General features: G+C 36.7%; 1 protein-coding gene across 7 annotated transcripts in view; it reads left to right on the plus strand.

Annotated features, from left to right (window-relative positions):
* Nucleotides 1-13,621, plus strand: part of RALYL (RALY RNA binding protein like) — an 824,312-nt gene that overhangs the window by 753,275 nt on the left and 57,416 nt on the right. For all 7 annotated transcript variants that reach the window (XM_006153846.2, XM_006153845.2, XM_014589900.2 and 4 more), the window contains one exon: nucleotides 969-1,082. In XM_006153846.2, the coding sequence (XP_006153908.1) occupies nucleotides 969-1,082 (114 nt within the window). The remainder of the gene's footprint in view (nucleotides 1-968; nucleotides 1,083-13,621) is intronic.

Below are 13,621 nucleotides of genomic sequence, written 5' to 3' on the forward strand. Positions count from 1 at the left end.
TTTTTTTTGTTTTTTTTTTTTTTTTTTTTTTTTTGTGCCGTAGGGCACATGTGCTCACTGGAGGGAGAGACAGTGAGAGGGAAAGTGATAAATCTTCCCTGGGGGGGATGGCCACACCACAACCCCTTCTCCATTTTCCTCCTGAGATTTTGGACATGTATGCACACCTGCCCATAGTGATTGTCAAGTCACTAGGACCAGGACTCAAACTGCAGTTACCCGAGTGAGAATCCAGTGCCTTAACCATCATGCCATCAGCTGACCCCAAGACTTTTTTTTCAAGAGGATAATTATAAATTAGTTTCAGTCAATTTCCAGGAGCTAGGTTTAAAACAGCATTGACTGGGGCCAGCAGGTGGCATGGTAGTTAAGGTCTTGGACACTCCTACTTAACTGACCACGGTTTGAATACCAGACTTGGTTGCTTGCTTTCTCACTTACCCTCTCTCTCTTTCTCTGTGTCTCTCTCTGGTCAAATTAAAACAAACAAATGAATAAATCAAATTAAATAAATAATTATTTTTTAAAAATAGCACTGACTACTGAAATAAACATTGCAACATAATGCCTCAAAGTAGCGTTACCTTACCTGTCGTGGTGTAATCACTTCTTAATCTGAATCCATTTTACACTACAGGTTTAATCTCCTATTTGCCTAAATGGAATTTAGCACCATTTAATTATTGCATAACTATTTCTAGATTCCATTATTTTTCTGTATAACATTCAGTCAAGAGATTTTGTATCAGATGCTCACATCGTTGAGAATCACCTTCATAATTGGTAATGTCATCCTGTTTTCCAGGATCACTAGGAATAATGAGAAGCTGATAAAGTGGAACGGTACACTATGTGATGGGACTTAGTCTTGAAAAAGTCAAGGTGTCTGTCAATTGTGTCCTCAGTGAGTCATGGTGCATTTGATCTTCTGTTGTTGTTATTTTCTTTTTCCTCTTTCCCCTTTCCAGTGAAATCAGATGAGTTACAGACAATCAAGAAAGAATTAACCCAGATCAAAACTAAAATTGACTCCTTGCTAGGGCGCCTGGAGAAGATTGAGAAGCAGCAGAAGGCAGAGGCAGGTAAGTGAAAAGAATATGTGGCCACAGACAGGTCGGAATTAAACCAGTGAAACACCGTCAATCACAAAGACAGGGCAGCACCAGGGAGACACTGGCTGAGTTCAACAGAGTTTAATACAGATAAGTGAATAAAGTCTTTGAGCCCAGAGTTGTAGAGATAGAATAGGGAACATGAACCAAATTTTCTAAGCGCCATACTATTACTACTACTAATAATAATAACCAGGAAAAGCATTTTCCTGGAATAATCAATAATAGTTGAATCACAATTGAAAAATTTGTATCTCAGTATCAAATAACCTTCAAGAAAATAAAATCAATTGTTAGAATAATGTTACTAGGATAAAATAATATTCATATTTCATTAAATTAACTGTGGCAAAGTTTAACAGGTTTAAAAATTATTATTACAAAATGCAATGTCTGCCTTTGCTGCCACCCTGCAAAGTCTTAGCACCCAACTTCAGGAACCGTGACACCAGTAGCATGCCCCTGACCACCACAGACCTAGTTATTCGATTATGTTCTTTATAATTTTAATGATCTCTTTCCTTTGAATTATCAACCTTGTTCCTAGTTCTATTCTAAAGCAATTCTAATGTTCTATTCCTATGGCTATAGATATTTTAAAATCATAGAATATGAAAGCTAGGATAAATTTGAACCTAGTTCATAGGAAATTTGTGTCCTCCAAAGCCTTAAATACCTCAGAGGCCTTCTTGGCGATAACATGGAAAAGGAGAAGACCTGGTAGGGAGATAAACTATGGCTCCTCCAAACCCAGCACTGTACCTCAACCAGAGTAGCTACACCTGTACTTGTTTTTCTATTTTGGGATTCAACATAAAACTTAATTTGCTGAAGAGTTTTACTTCTTAAAATGACAACAATGCAGTTCTGACAGTCATCATTAAATCTAACTCTTCATTTTGCAGACGAGAAAACAAAGGCTCAGAGAGGTAAAATAATTTTTCTATAGCCACATATGTAGTTAGTGATATACGTGGGTCTCAAACCCAGCTTTTGTGTCCAAGTCAGTGCCCTCTCCAGATGAAGCCTCAGTCTCAATCTCAAAATTTTCCCAGGGCCTGGTCCAGGATTTCACTAAAATGAGGGAAACTGAGTAACTCCTGAGTAGAACCGACTCAACCCCAGAGCCCTTGAATTACAACAAACAGGAACTTCTTGCCTATTTGCTGGTTTGTTATTACTATAATGAGGACAAGAGTGTACCGTTTGATGGTGAGCCATTTCAGGCTCAAGAATGAACAGACTCCATATGTGAGGTGGTGGTATAGCATAAGGGATAGGAGAAATAAACTCTGGCTCAAATCCTCACATACCACTTAGCCTCAGTTTTCTCCTTTGTAAAATGAAGGCAGTACTGTCTACCTCACTACCTCACATTGTGGGAAACAAATAAAGTAGCTCAGGGAAACTATAGAGAATGGTAACTAGCACAGAGCTCAAGGCTCAATATTGGCGCTATCAGGGATTAGTAGCAAGATGCATGCCCAGACAGTTGACGTCTCTGACTTCTTTCAAATAATCCATTTTTAAAAACAAAAGCTGAACCAGTAGGTGGTGTAATTATTAAGGCACTGGATTTCCACTTGGCCAACTGCAGTTCAAGTCCTAGACCTTGCTTTCTCACTTTTTTTTTTTTCCTCTCTCTCTCTGATAAGCACATGAGCCCTATAGCAAAGTTAGCAAAAATAATAATAAAAATAATTTAAAAATTTAATAATTTTTAAAAACACACACAAGTCATGTAACTAGCACATGGTAGAGTCTAACTAACATTTGTTAGGTTAATATAGATGACAAATGATAGACTAAATGGAGTCTTTTTGTATTAAAAGCTTCTGTTACAAATGTGTTTTTCTACTGAGAAGGGGGATGCTACCAACACCTCTTAGTAAAGAAATTTAGATTTTAGAAAGTTTATATGCTGTCTATGGAAGTAATCTAAACTGTTGCTGTTACTAAAATATCCTGTGAAGTTGCCTAAATCAATATTTCCCTTTGAGGAACTTCTGTGAAATTCATTATTATGTAAAACAACCCTTACGTTTTTGTTTTTTTTTTTTTTTTTTTTTTTTTTTTTTTTTTTTTTTTTTTTTTGTGCCGTGGGGCACATGTGCTCACTGGAGGGAGAGACAGTGAGAGGGAAAGTGATAAATCTTCCCTGGGGGGGATGGCCACACCACAACCCCTTCTCCATTTTCCTCCTGAGATTTTGGACATGTATGCACACCTGCCCATAGTGATTGTCAAGTCACTAGGACCAGGACTCAAACTGCAGTTACCCGAGTGAGAATCCAGTGCCTTAACCATCATGCCATCAGCTGACCCCAAGACTTTTTTTTCAAGAGGATAATTATAAATTAGTTTCAGTCAATTTCCAGGAGCTAGGTTTAAAACAGCATTGACTGGGGCCAGCAGGTGGCATGGTAGTTAAGGTCTTGGACACTCCTACTTAACTGACCACGGTTTGAATACCAGACTTGGTTGCTTGCTTTCTCACTTACCCTCTCTCTCTTTCTCTGTGTCTCTCTCTGGTCAAATTAAAACAAACAAATGAATAAATCAAATTAAATAAATAATTATTTTTTAAAAATAGCACTGACTACTGAAATAAACATTGCAACATAATGCCTCAAAGTAGCGTTACCTTACCTGTCGTGGTGTAATCACTTCTTAATCTGAATCCATTTTACACTACAGGTTTAATCTCCTATTTGCCTAAATGGAATTTAGCACCATTTAATTATTGCATAACTATTTCTAGATTCCATTATTTTTCTGTATAACATTCAGTCAAGAGATTTTGTATCAGATGCTCACATCGTTGAGAATCACCTTCATAATTGGTAATGTCATCCTGTTTTCCAGGATCACTAGGAATAATGAGAAGCTGATAAAGTGGAACGGTACACTATGTGATGGGACTTAGTCTTGAAAAAGTCAAGGTGTCTGTCAATTGTGTCCTCAGTGAGTCATGGTGCATTTGATCTTCTGTTGTTGTTATTTTCTTTTTCCTCTTTCCCCTTTCCAGTGAAATCAGATGAGTTACAGACAATCAAGAAAGAATTAACCCAGATCAAAACTAAAATTGACTCCTTGCTAGGGCGCCTGGAGAAGATTGAGAAGCAGCAGAAGGCAGAGGCAGGTAAGTGAAAAGAATATGTGGCCACAGACAGGTCGGAATTAAACCAGTGAAACACCGTCAATCACAAAGACAGGGCAGCACCAGGGAGACACTGGCTGAGTTCAACAGAGTTTAATACAGATAAGTGAATAAAGTCTTTGAGCCCAGAGTTGTAGAGATAGAATAGGGAACATGAACCAAATTTTCTAAGCGCCATACTATTACTACTACTAATAATAATAACCAGGAAAAGCATTTTCCTGGAATAATCAATAATAGTTGAATCACAATTGAAAAATTTGTATCTCAGTATCAAATAACCTTCAAGAAAATAAAATCAATTGTTAGAATAATGTTACTAGGATAAAATAATATTCATATTTCATTAAATTAACTGTGGCAAAGTTTAACAGGTTTAAAAATTATTATTACAAAATGCAATGTCTGCCTTTGCTGCCACCCTGCAAAGTCTTAGCACCCAACTTCAGGAACCGTGACACCAGTAGCATGCCCCTGACCACCACAGACCTAGTTATTCGATTATGTTCTTTATAATTTTAATGATCTCTTTCCTTTGAATTATCAACCTTGTTCCTAGTTCTATTCTAAAGCAATTCTAATGTTCTATTCCTATGGCTATAGATATTTTAAAATCATAGAATATGAAAGCTAGGATAAATTTGAACCTAGTTCATAGGAAATTTGTGTCCTCCAAAGCCTTAAATACCTCAGAGGCCTTCTTGGCGATAACATGGAAAAGGAGAAGACCTGGTAGGGAGATAAACTATGGCTCCTCCAAACCCAGCACTGTACCTCAACCAGAGTAGCTACACCTGTACTTGTTTTTCTATTTTGGGATTCAACATAAAACTTAATTTGCTGAAGAGTTTTACTTCTTAAAATGACAACAATGCAGTTCTGACAGTCATCATTAAATCTAACTCTTCATTTTGCAGACGAGAAAACAAAGGCTCAGAGAGGTAAAATAATTTTTCTATAGCCACATATGTAGTTAGTGATATACGTGGGTCTCAAACCCAGCTTTTGTGTCCAAGTCAGTGCCCTCTCCAGATGAAGCCTCAGTCTCAATCTCAAAATTTTCCCAGGGCCTGGTCCAGGATTTCACTAAAATGAGGGAAACTGAGTAACTCCTGAGTAGAACCGACTCAACCCCAGAGCCCTTGAATTACAACAAACAGGAACTTCTTGCCTATTTGCTGGTTTGTTATTACTATAATGAGGACAAGAGTGTACCGTTTGATGGTGAGCCATTTCAGGCTCAAGAATGAACAGACTCCATATGTGAGGTGGTGGTATAGCATAAGGGATGGGAGAAATAAACTCTGGCTCAAATCCTCACATACCACTTAGCCTCAGTTTTCTCCTTTGTAAAATGAAGGCAGTACTGTCTACCTCACTACCTCACATTGTGGGAAACAAATAAAGTAGCTCAGGGAAACTATAGAGAATGGTAACTAGCACAGAGCTCAAGGCTCAATATTGGCGCTATCAGGGATTAGTAGCAAGATGCATGCCCAGACAGTTGACGTCTCTGACTTCTTTCAAATAATCCATTTTTAAAAACAAAAGCTGAACCAGTAGGTGGTGTAATTATTAAGGCACTGGATTTCCACTTGGCCAACTGCAGTTCAAGTCCTAGACCTTGCTTTCTCACTTTTTTTTTTTTTCCTCTCTCTCTCTGATAAGCACATGAGCCCTATAGCAAAGTTAGCAAAAATAATAATAAAAATAATTTAAAAATTTAATAATTTTTAAAAACACACACAAGTCATGTAACTAGCACATGGTAGAGTCTAACTAACATTTGTTAGGTTAATATAGATGACAAATGATAGACTAAATGGAGTCTTTTTGTATTAAAAGCTTCTGTTACAAATGTGTTTTTCTACTGAGAAGGGGGATGCTACCAACACCTCTTAGTAAAGAAATTTAGATTTTAGAAAGTTTATATGCTGTCTATGGAAGTAATCTAAACTGTTGCTGTTACTAAAATATCCTGTGAAGTTGCCTAAATCAATATTTCCCTTTGAGGAACTTCTGTGAAATTCATTATTATGTAAAACAACCCTTACAGCAAAAGGACTTTGATAACCAATTTGCACTTCAGTTTAAAGGATTATGGAGAACTCATTTAAATATAAATCACCTCAAAGAGAAAAATGTGATCCTTATTCCGTCATATTATACCTTCCAGTTTCCTGCAATGAATAATACTTTCCACATATCTTCTTGGAAGATCATCTATAAATGTAACAGTAAAATTCAAAGCTTGCATTTTCTTTTCATAAAAGGGTGTCACTTATTTTTGTACTTGTTTAAACTTTCCCAGTCAGGAGACAGTTTTTAAAATTATAAACTTAGTCTTTTGATATTTATGTCTTTCTTACTTTAATATGCTGTGAAGAAAATGGACTTGTTTCATTTGAGACTTTATTCTTTCAGTAATTGTCTCCTAAATAGTATCCATATTTAGAGATAAGGTCATCTTTTTCTATATTTTCTCTATGAAAAAAAATGAAGGCTGTCTAGAAAGAGTTAACAGTACATTATGGAAAATGGAGTGAAATGCATTAACGTTCATTAGCAAATATTCAATGTCTTCTTATTAAATTTAAGGGGTACTAATTTTAATGCTTAATTAGTTGAAAGCAAATTATTCGGCAGCTAGCATTTGCTCGTCATTATTTCTCTTGTATATCTCTCTATTAGTCATTTGATCATTAAAGTTCCCAGCATAGAAGTAGTGGCAGGAAAGAGATGGAGACCAAGGACATTTGGGCACTACCATGCTACATGAAGTATATATTGAATTCAAATTTGATAGTATCGTTTTTTTCTTTTTCCTTTGAAGTGGATGTCAGAGGTCTCAGGAGTAATCGCAGTGTACTATAACTGCTTTATTTTGGATTCCCTATACCTTAAATGACTTACAGTATTTGTGTGGTGCCCTCTCTCTTTTCTTGCGATTATAAACTTTCTAAGAATGGGGTCATGTTTTCTCATCCCTAACTGTACCTGATACTCTGTGCCATGTACTGGACAGGACTTAACAAGCCATTAATTTCTTCAGGTGTCAAGACCCTCAAGTGTAAACAAGAGGAATGGATTATAATATGAAATGTATATTCCAGTTTTTAAAACCATGATTAGTATGAATTCATCATGCATATATTATTTTTTTCCATTGAGTAACCTGAATAACACAACCTCTCTGGGGATATAGTAACTATGTAGAATATGGAAAACAGCAAATAGTACTTAATATCCACTTAGGCTAAAATTATGCTTCATTTTAGGTGATTCTTTTAGAGAGCCATGCATAAATTGCCATATATACGTAGCACAATTAGTATAGTTTATGCAGTGATATTACACAACAAAAGATGAAAGACGCTAGAAGAAAAAGTAAAGATTGCATATCATACAATGGACATAATTACCCATAAGTAATTATATTTTTAAAAAATTTCAAGCAAAATCACGCTGAAATAAGAAGATAGTTAGACATGATTTAGTTCAACTTTATTCTCATGGTATGCCTGCCACATGATCAGCAGGCCCCACTTGGGTAATTCCAATGACAAAATGAGAATGCTAGCTCTAAGCATCAGGGGCCACAAACTGAAGTCCCATAGGATAAGCTCATTCTGCTCACATGGAATAAGATATGGAATTTTTTAATGTAATATTTCAATTTTTGAAATATTAATAAATATTTATTTTAATAAATAAGTATTAAAAGGTATTACTTCTTTTGAAAATTGGATTTTTAAATATTGCTACTCACACTGTACATGGAATGCACTTTCCAGGCCGCTGATTTCCTTATCCAGCGAGCTCACACACTCACGTCATCTCCTTGGTCCCTCTTTGCATTTGTGTCTGAGACTCTTGTGGTAGGTTCTCCTTATACTGAGCCAAATTGTATTTTGCCTTCACTTGATTCAGCTGTTTTGTGGCCTTTGAAACAAAGATTAAAGTATAATCTCTTCTGAATAAAACAATTACATATTTATAGAGAGCTATAACAGTTTTGCCCTTCCAAAACCTTGAAACAGAGAGTTAATATGATTGACCCATTGGTATTCACCTTAGCTGGATTCAAATTTTGGCCATGGCATCTTTAAAAAATTGGGGCCAGCCATTGGCATAATAGCTATGTTGCTGGACTCCCATATAGTCAACCATGGTTCGAGTCCCAGACCCAGTGACTTAAACTCACGCCTGGCACATGTGCATGCGTGCCCAAGATCCCAAGAGGAGAATGGATTGTGGCATGGCTATCCTCCCTTGGGGGTGATTTCTTGCTTTCTGTCTCTCTGTCTCTTTCTGTCTTTCTGGAGAGCACACATGCCCTATAGCAAAAATCTCTCAAAAAATAATAATAATAAAGTTTCATTTTTGAAAGAGAGAAAAGAGACAAGCACCTTCAACAGGATCTCACACCACAATGTCCCCTAACCCCAGCCTTTCTCAGCTACCAGGATCATTGGCATGTGTACATACACCCAGCATGGACAGACAACCAGGAAATTAACCTGATCTTCCAAATAGCTCCCAGCATTGCAGAGGACTGTAGTCCCACTGAGCCACCATGGCTGGGTCAGGTCATGGCATCTTTGAAGGCTTGTTTTGTATAGAAAAATAACAGCAAGTGCTTCAGCGGCCTCTAATATAACTCAGGTTTGCATCCTGAACTGTTATCTTCTCTCTTCTCTGGACATTCTATAATTTGTAAACACTAACTGTGGTATTCAGAATAGAAAACATTGCTCCAAATATCGGACTGCTGCAGCCTATAACATGACTACTAGTTCTGCTCTGACTGTATGACTGCTATCATTAATGTGTCAGGTGGAATTAGAGATGCTTCCAGATACAGATGATATACTGGACACAAAAATTGGGCTTTGTTCTTTTCTGAAGCTGTGTTAAAATAATAAAAAGGTTTTAAAAATGAAACTGCCTAGGCATAAAATGAATGGGAACCAAATTTTAGATGCTGGACAGCAGATGGACAAGAATACTTGATTTAGTATATCCTATAAATCTAAGTTCAGTTTTAACCATAAACTTTCCAGGTACAGAAATGAAGGCATCAGCTTCCCCAAGTAGAGGGAGTGGGGGGGGAAGGTAAAAATGGTTGAATTCCAGTGAAGGAAACAGATTCCTGTTTCTCTATTACATGTCCCTGCTCCACTTTGACTGAATGCTAGAGAAGATTTCTCAAAAAGAGCTAAGACAGTGGTTCTCAGGCTGGTAGACAGCAAGCAAATTTAGGAGCCATTGAAAGCAGGTTATTCCACACAATTACTGAAGAAATAGAAAGCATTCTTCTCCCCTCAGCTGCCACACCGCTAAATGGACATTAGAAGATTCTTGAGAGGGAACAAAGCAGCCCAAGAGGAAAAAGTTAAAGATGGAAATGGTCAACCAGATAACCCTACAGAAACAGTATCCTTCTTTGCTTATAAAGCTGTTCATCCATATTTTAATACCCTATTGTTAATATGGAAAAAGAAGAATATAATATATCACAACTTATAAAAAGTAAATGCAAAAAAAAAATACGGAAAAAGAAAAGGAAACAAAGGCTTTATTTTCTTTTTATTTGTTTGTTTGTTTTGGCTTTTGCCATAGGGGCCATGTATTCATCAGAGAGAAAGAGAGGGAAAGTGAGAAATCACCCACAGCGGGGATGGCCACACTGTAATCCCTTCTCCTCCATTCTCCTCTTGGGATTTTGGGCACACATGCACACGTGCCTTGAGTGATTTTTTCAAGCTGCTAGGTCCAAGACCTAATCTAGGGTCAGCTGTGTGGGAGTCCAGTGCCTTAACCACTATGCCACCTGCTGGCCCCTAGGAAACAGAGGTTTTATAAGTAGAAGAAAACTTCAAAACAAAACACTAATCTCCAAGAGATGAGAAGAACTGAACTCATGAAATCAGAACATAAAACTATAAAATTGAGTTTTCAGGATGCAGATAAAAGAACTTTTTGAAATTAACATGTGATAGCACAAATAACTAACTCAGTACAAGGATGGAACCAAAAATTGGAAAAGCTCTCTTAGAAAATAGTGAAGACAATAGAGAAGGAAAATTGAGGGGGTAAATTATATAAAGAGTATGGAAAGAATGACAGGGTTGCGTAAAAAAAGAGGACAAGAATCATCAAAAAAAAAATTCTTGTTTGTTTTTTTAAAGAGAGAGATTTTTACTATAGGGTGCATTTGTTCACCAGAGAGAGAGACAGACAGGCAGAGAGAAATCACTCCCCATGGAGGATGGCTACACTGCAATCCCTTCTCCACCGTTCTTCTCTTGGGATTTTGGGCATACACACACACACACACACACACACACACACACACACACGAAGCCACCAGGTCCAGGACTCAAACTGTGCTCAGCCATGTGGGAGTCCAGCAACAAAACCATTCTGCCATCTGCTGGTCCCAAAAAACTTGTTTTTTAGGGGAAAAAAAATTACCAAAACTTAAAGTGATAATTCTAGATTGAAAAGATTTATCAAGTTCCTGGACCAGTGTATAAAACAGAGTCAGATTAAAGCATGTCATTGTGCTGCTATATTTCAAACCGTGGAAAAAAGGAAGAGATTTTATAAGTATCCAGTGAGAAACAGACAGAAAAAGAGAAAAATAATAATTTCACATAAAGAAACAGGAATCAAATCTCATAGGGCCTCTTAACATCTGTCTTGGACACTCCAAGACAATGAAAATATGCCCTAAAAATTCTGATGGAAGGTCATTTACAACCTAAAATTTTATACCTAAAACCAAACTATTAGATATGAGAGTAAAGATATTTTCATATATGTAAGATATCAAAATTTTACCTGCAAATTGCCTGTTAAAAAGATAAACTTAACATCTTAATGAGTTTATTTGCACATTCATGAACAGGGTAGCAGTAGATTACAAATGGTTCCGGTTCCACCAAAGGGTCAGGAGAAACTTCTGAAGGTATTCCTGGAAGCAAGACAAGGAACATACTCAATCCATTAAAGTGGAATATCCCTTTAGAAGTGAATTGGCAGTTTCTGATTAGTTAAGCTTAAGTTTCAGTTTCTCTAAACTGTCTATTCACTCTGAGTTTGGTTTGGGATTACTTATGCAAGAACCCAAGGTGCTGGAGTTCTCTCAGTCTAATAATCCCACTAATTATTATTATTAGGTTTTTCCACTGGGCATGTATGCTCGTTGGAGAGAGACAGTGAGAGGGAAAGTGAGAAATCACCTTCCAAGAGGGTTGGCCACACTGCAATCCTTTTTCTATTTTCCTCCTGGGATTTTGGGCACCACAATTTTCTGAATTGTACTGAAGGATGTACTTCACCCAAACAAGGAGATAAGCCAAGAAAGAGGAAAATACAGCTTTCCTAAAGCTGGGGATCCAAAGGCAGTAATAGGCAAAAGGAATCCTCAGGATTAAGGTAAAGAAGATCCAAACAGATGAAATGCGTAAGAAACCTGGAAAGAAATGAGTTCAGATAGGACTGATCAAAAGCTCATTTTTTAATACAGTAAAATTGTTTGAGTAGTTAATGGGCAGGAAGTGAATTGGTTGAGATGAGATTTATACATCATTTAGGGGAGTAAATTTGCATTAGTGCCTACAGAGAAGTATATGGAAAACTGTTTTTTTAATCTAATGTAGCTTCTAATTCTAAAGAAAATAAAACATTGTTCAAGAAACATTATTTATTATATCTTAATACTTAGCTTTACAAAGTATTTACAGGGTGAGTGAGGATTGTATGTCCAAAAATTGAATTGTCACCTTCTTAAGGATAATGTCAACAGATGGTACATGAAACTGATCAAGAAGTAACAATACTTAGAGATGTTACTTAGAAATATGAGCATATACAGTAGTTCCCTCTTATGAATGGTTTTGCTACCTGTAATTTCAGTCACCTGCAGTCAACCACAGTATGAAACAGGTGAGTACAAAAACTATTTAGAGAGAAAGACCCCATTCACATAATTTTTTTACAATGTTTTATTGTAATTTTGTTTTATTAGTTATTGCTGTTAATTTCTTACTGGGCCCAATTTATAAATTCAATGTTATAGTATATATAAGAAAAGACAGCATATGTAAGATTTGGGACTCCGCAGTTTCAAGCATTTGCTGGGAGTCTGGGAATGTCTCTTCAGTGGAGGAGGGGAGATGGCCGTACATTTAAAAGGATCAGCTAAGTGAGTAAAGAGCCTTTAAGGGGCTACAAATGGTGAGCTGGTAGAAATGGAAAATTCTGTCTTTTATAACAAGCTTTGTAGAAGTAGTTCACTATAAAAACTATAAATGTTTTTAAAGAAGCAAAATTTAAGAGAGAAAAAGAGATTGAGTTGTTTTTAGCAATCAGATCAAAACTTTTCCAACCCTTACTGGTGAGTTTCCTGTGGTGGTCCCTTATATAACAGTAAAAGCAAAATTGTATTGGACACTCATTAAAAACATCAAGGAAGATTTTAGTTAAGATTTTTACAATAAGAGTCAAGACTATTACAATAGGAGATGAGTATTGAACTCAACTCTGCTATGTGGAGGCAAGAGGGTATTTGAGTGTTGGAGTAAATTAATGGAAAAATTTCAGAGGACGTTGGGGAAGATTGGTCAATACGTTTTGGGAATATGTTTGCTAATTGGCTTTTTTTATATATTTTTAAATTTTATTTTAATTTCTTGTATACATTCAGTCACATACATCACTTGGCTTGTAAAGTGAGTGTTCCAACATGAATATATTTCTCACTAGTTCAGTTGGGGATACTATACACCTTATCATCAAAGATAAAAACCCATTTTTGTGTACCATAAATGTCTTGCCTATTTTTCTCCTTAGTGTCTTTCCTCAGACTTTTGGCTCTTATTAGTATTAGGCTTCTTCTCTTCCATAGAGACTAGGAGACAGTAGCCCTCACTTTCTTAAGAACTGCATGCCAAAGGGAGTGGCTCCCAAGTCTTGAGAAAAACATTCCTGGGTTGTAGATTTACATCTCAGATGGGCAGGGAAAGAAGATACCATTCCAAGTTTTCTATAGTAAATATCCTATGAAAAGGGAGGTCTTGGGCCTATGATTAGGAAGAAGCCTGTGAAAAGTTTAGTCAAGCTGAAGAAACATTAAAGCTGTCTTGGTAATAACTCAATCATAGGCTTTCAAAACTGAGCTCTTTCTCCTCACTTTCCCATGCAAATACACTCCTCTCTGGATTCGGTCTCTGCCACGTTTTTATCCCCTTGAGCTTTCCCTTTTAGCTGATGTCCCCACTTCTAGTTTACCCCTCTCCAATTCATCTTCCTTACAGCCAGTGGATTTGCATTACTAAAACAT

This window comes from Tupaia chinensis, unplaced genomic scaffold (assembly GCF_000334495.1).
Source record: "Tupaia chinensis unplaced genomic scaffold, TupChi_1.0 Scaffold000388_1, whole genome shotgun sequence".
NCBI lineage: Eukaryota > Metazoa > Chordata > Mammalia > Scandentia > Tupaiidae > Tupaia > Tupaia belangeri.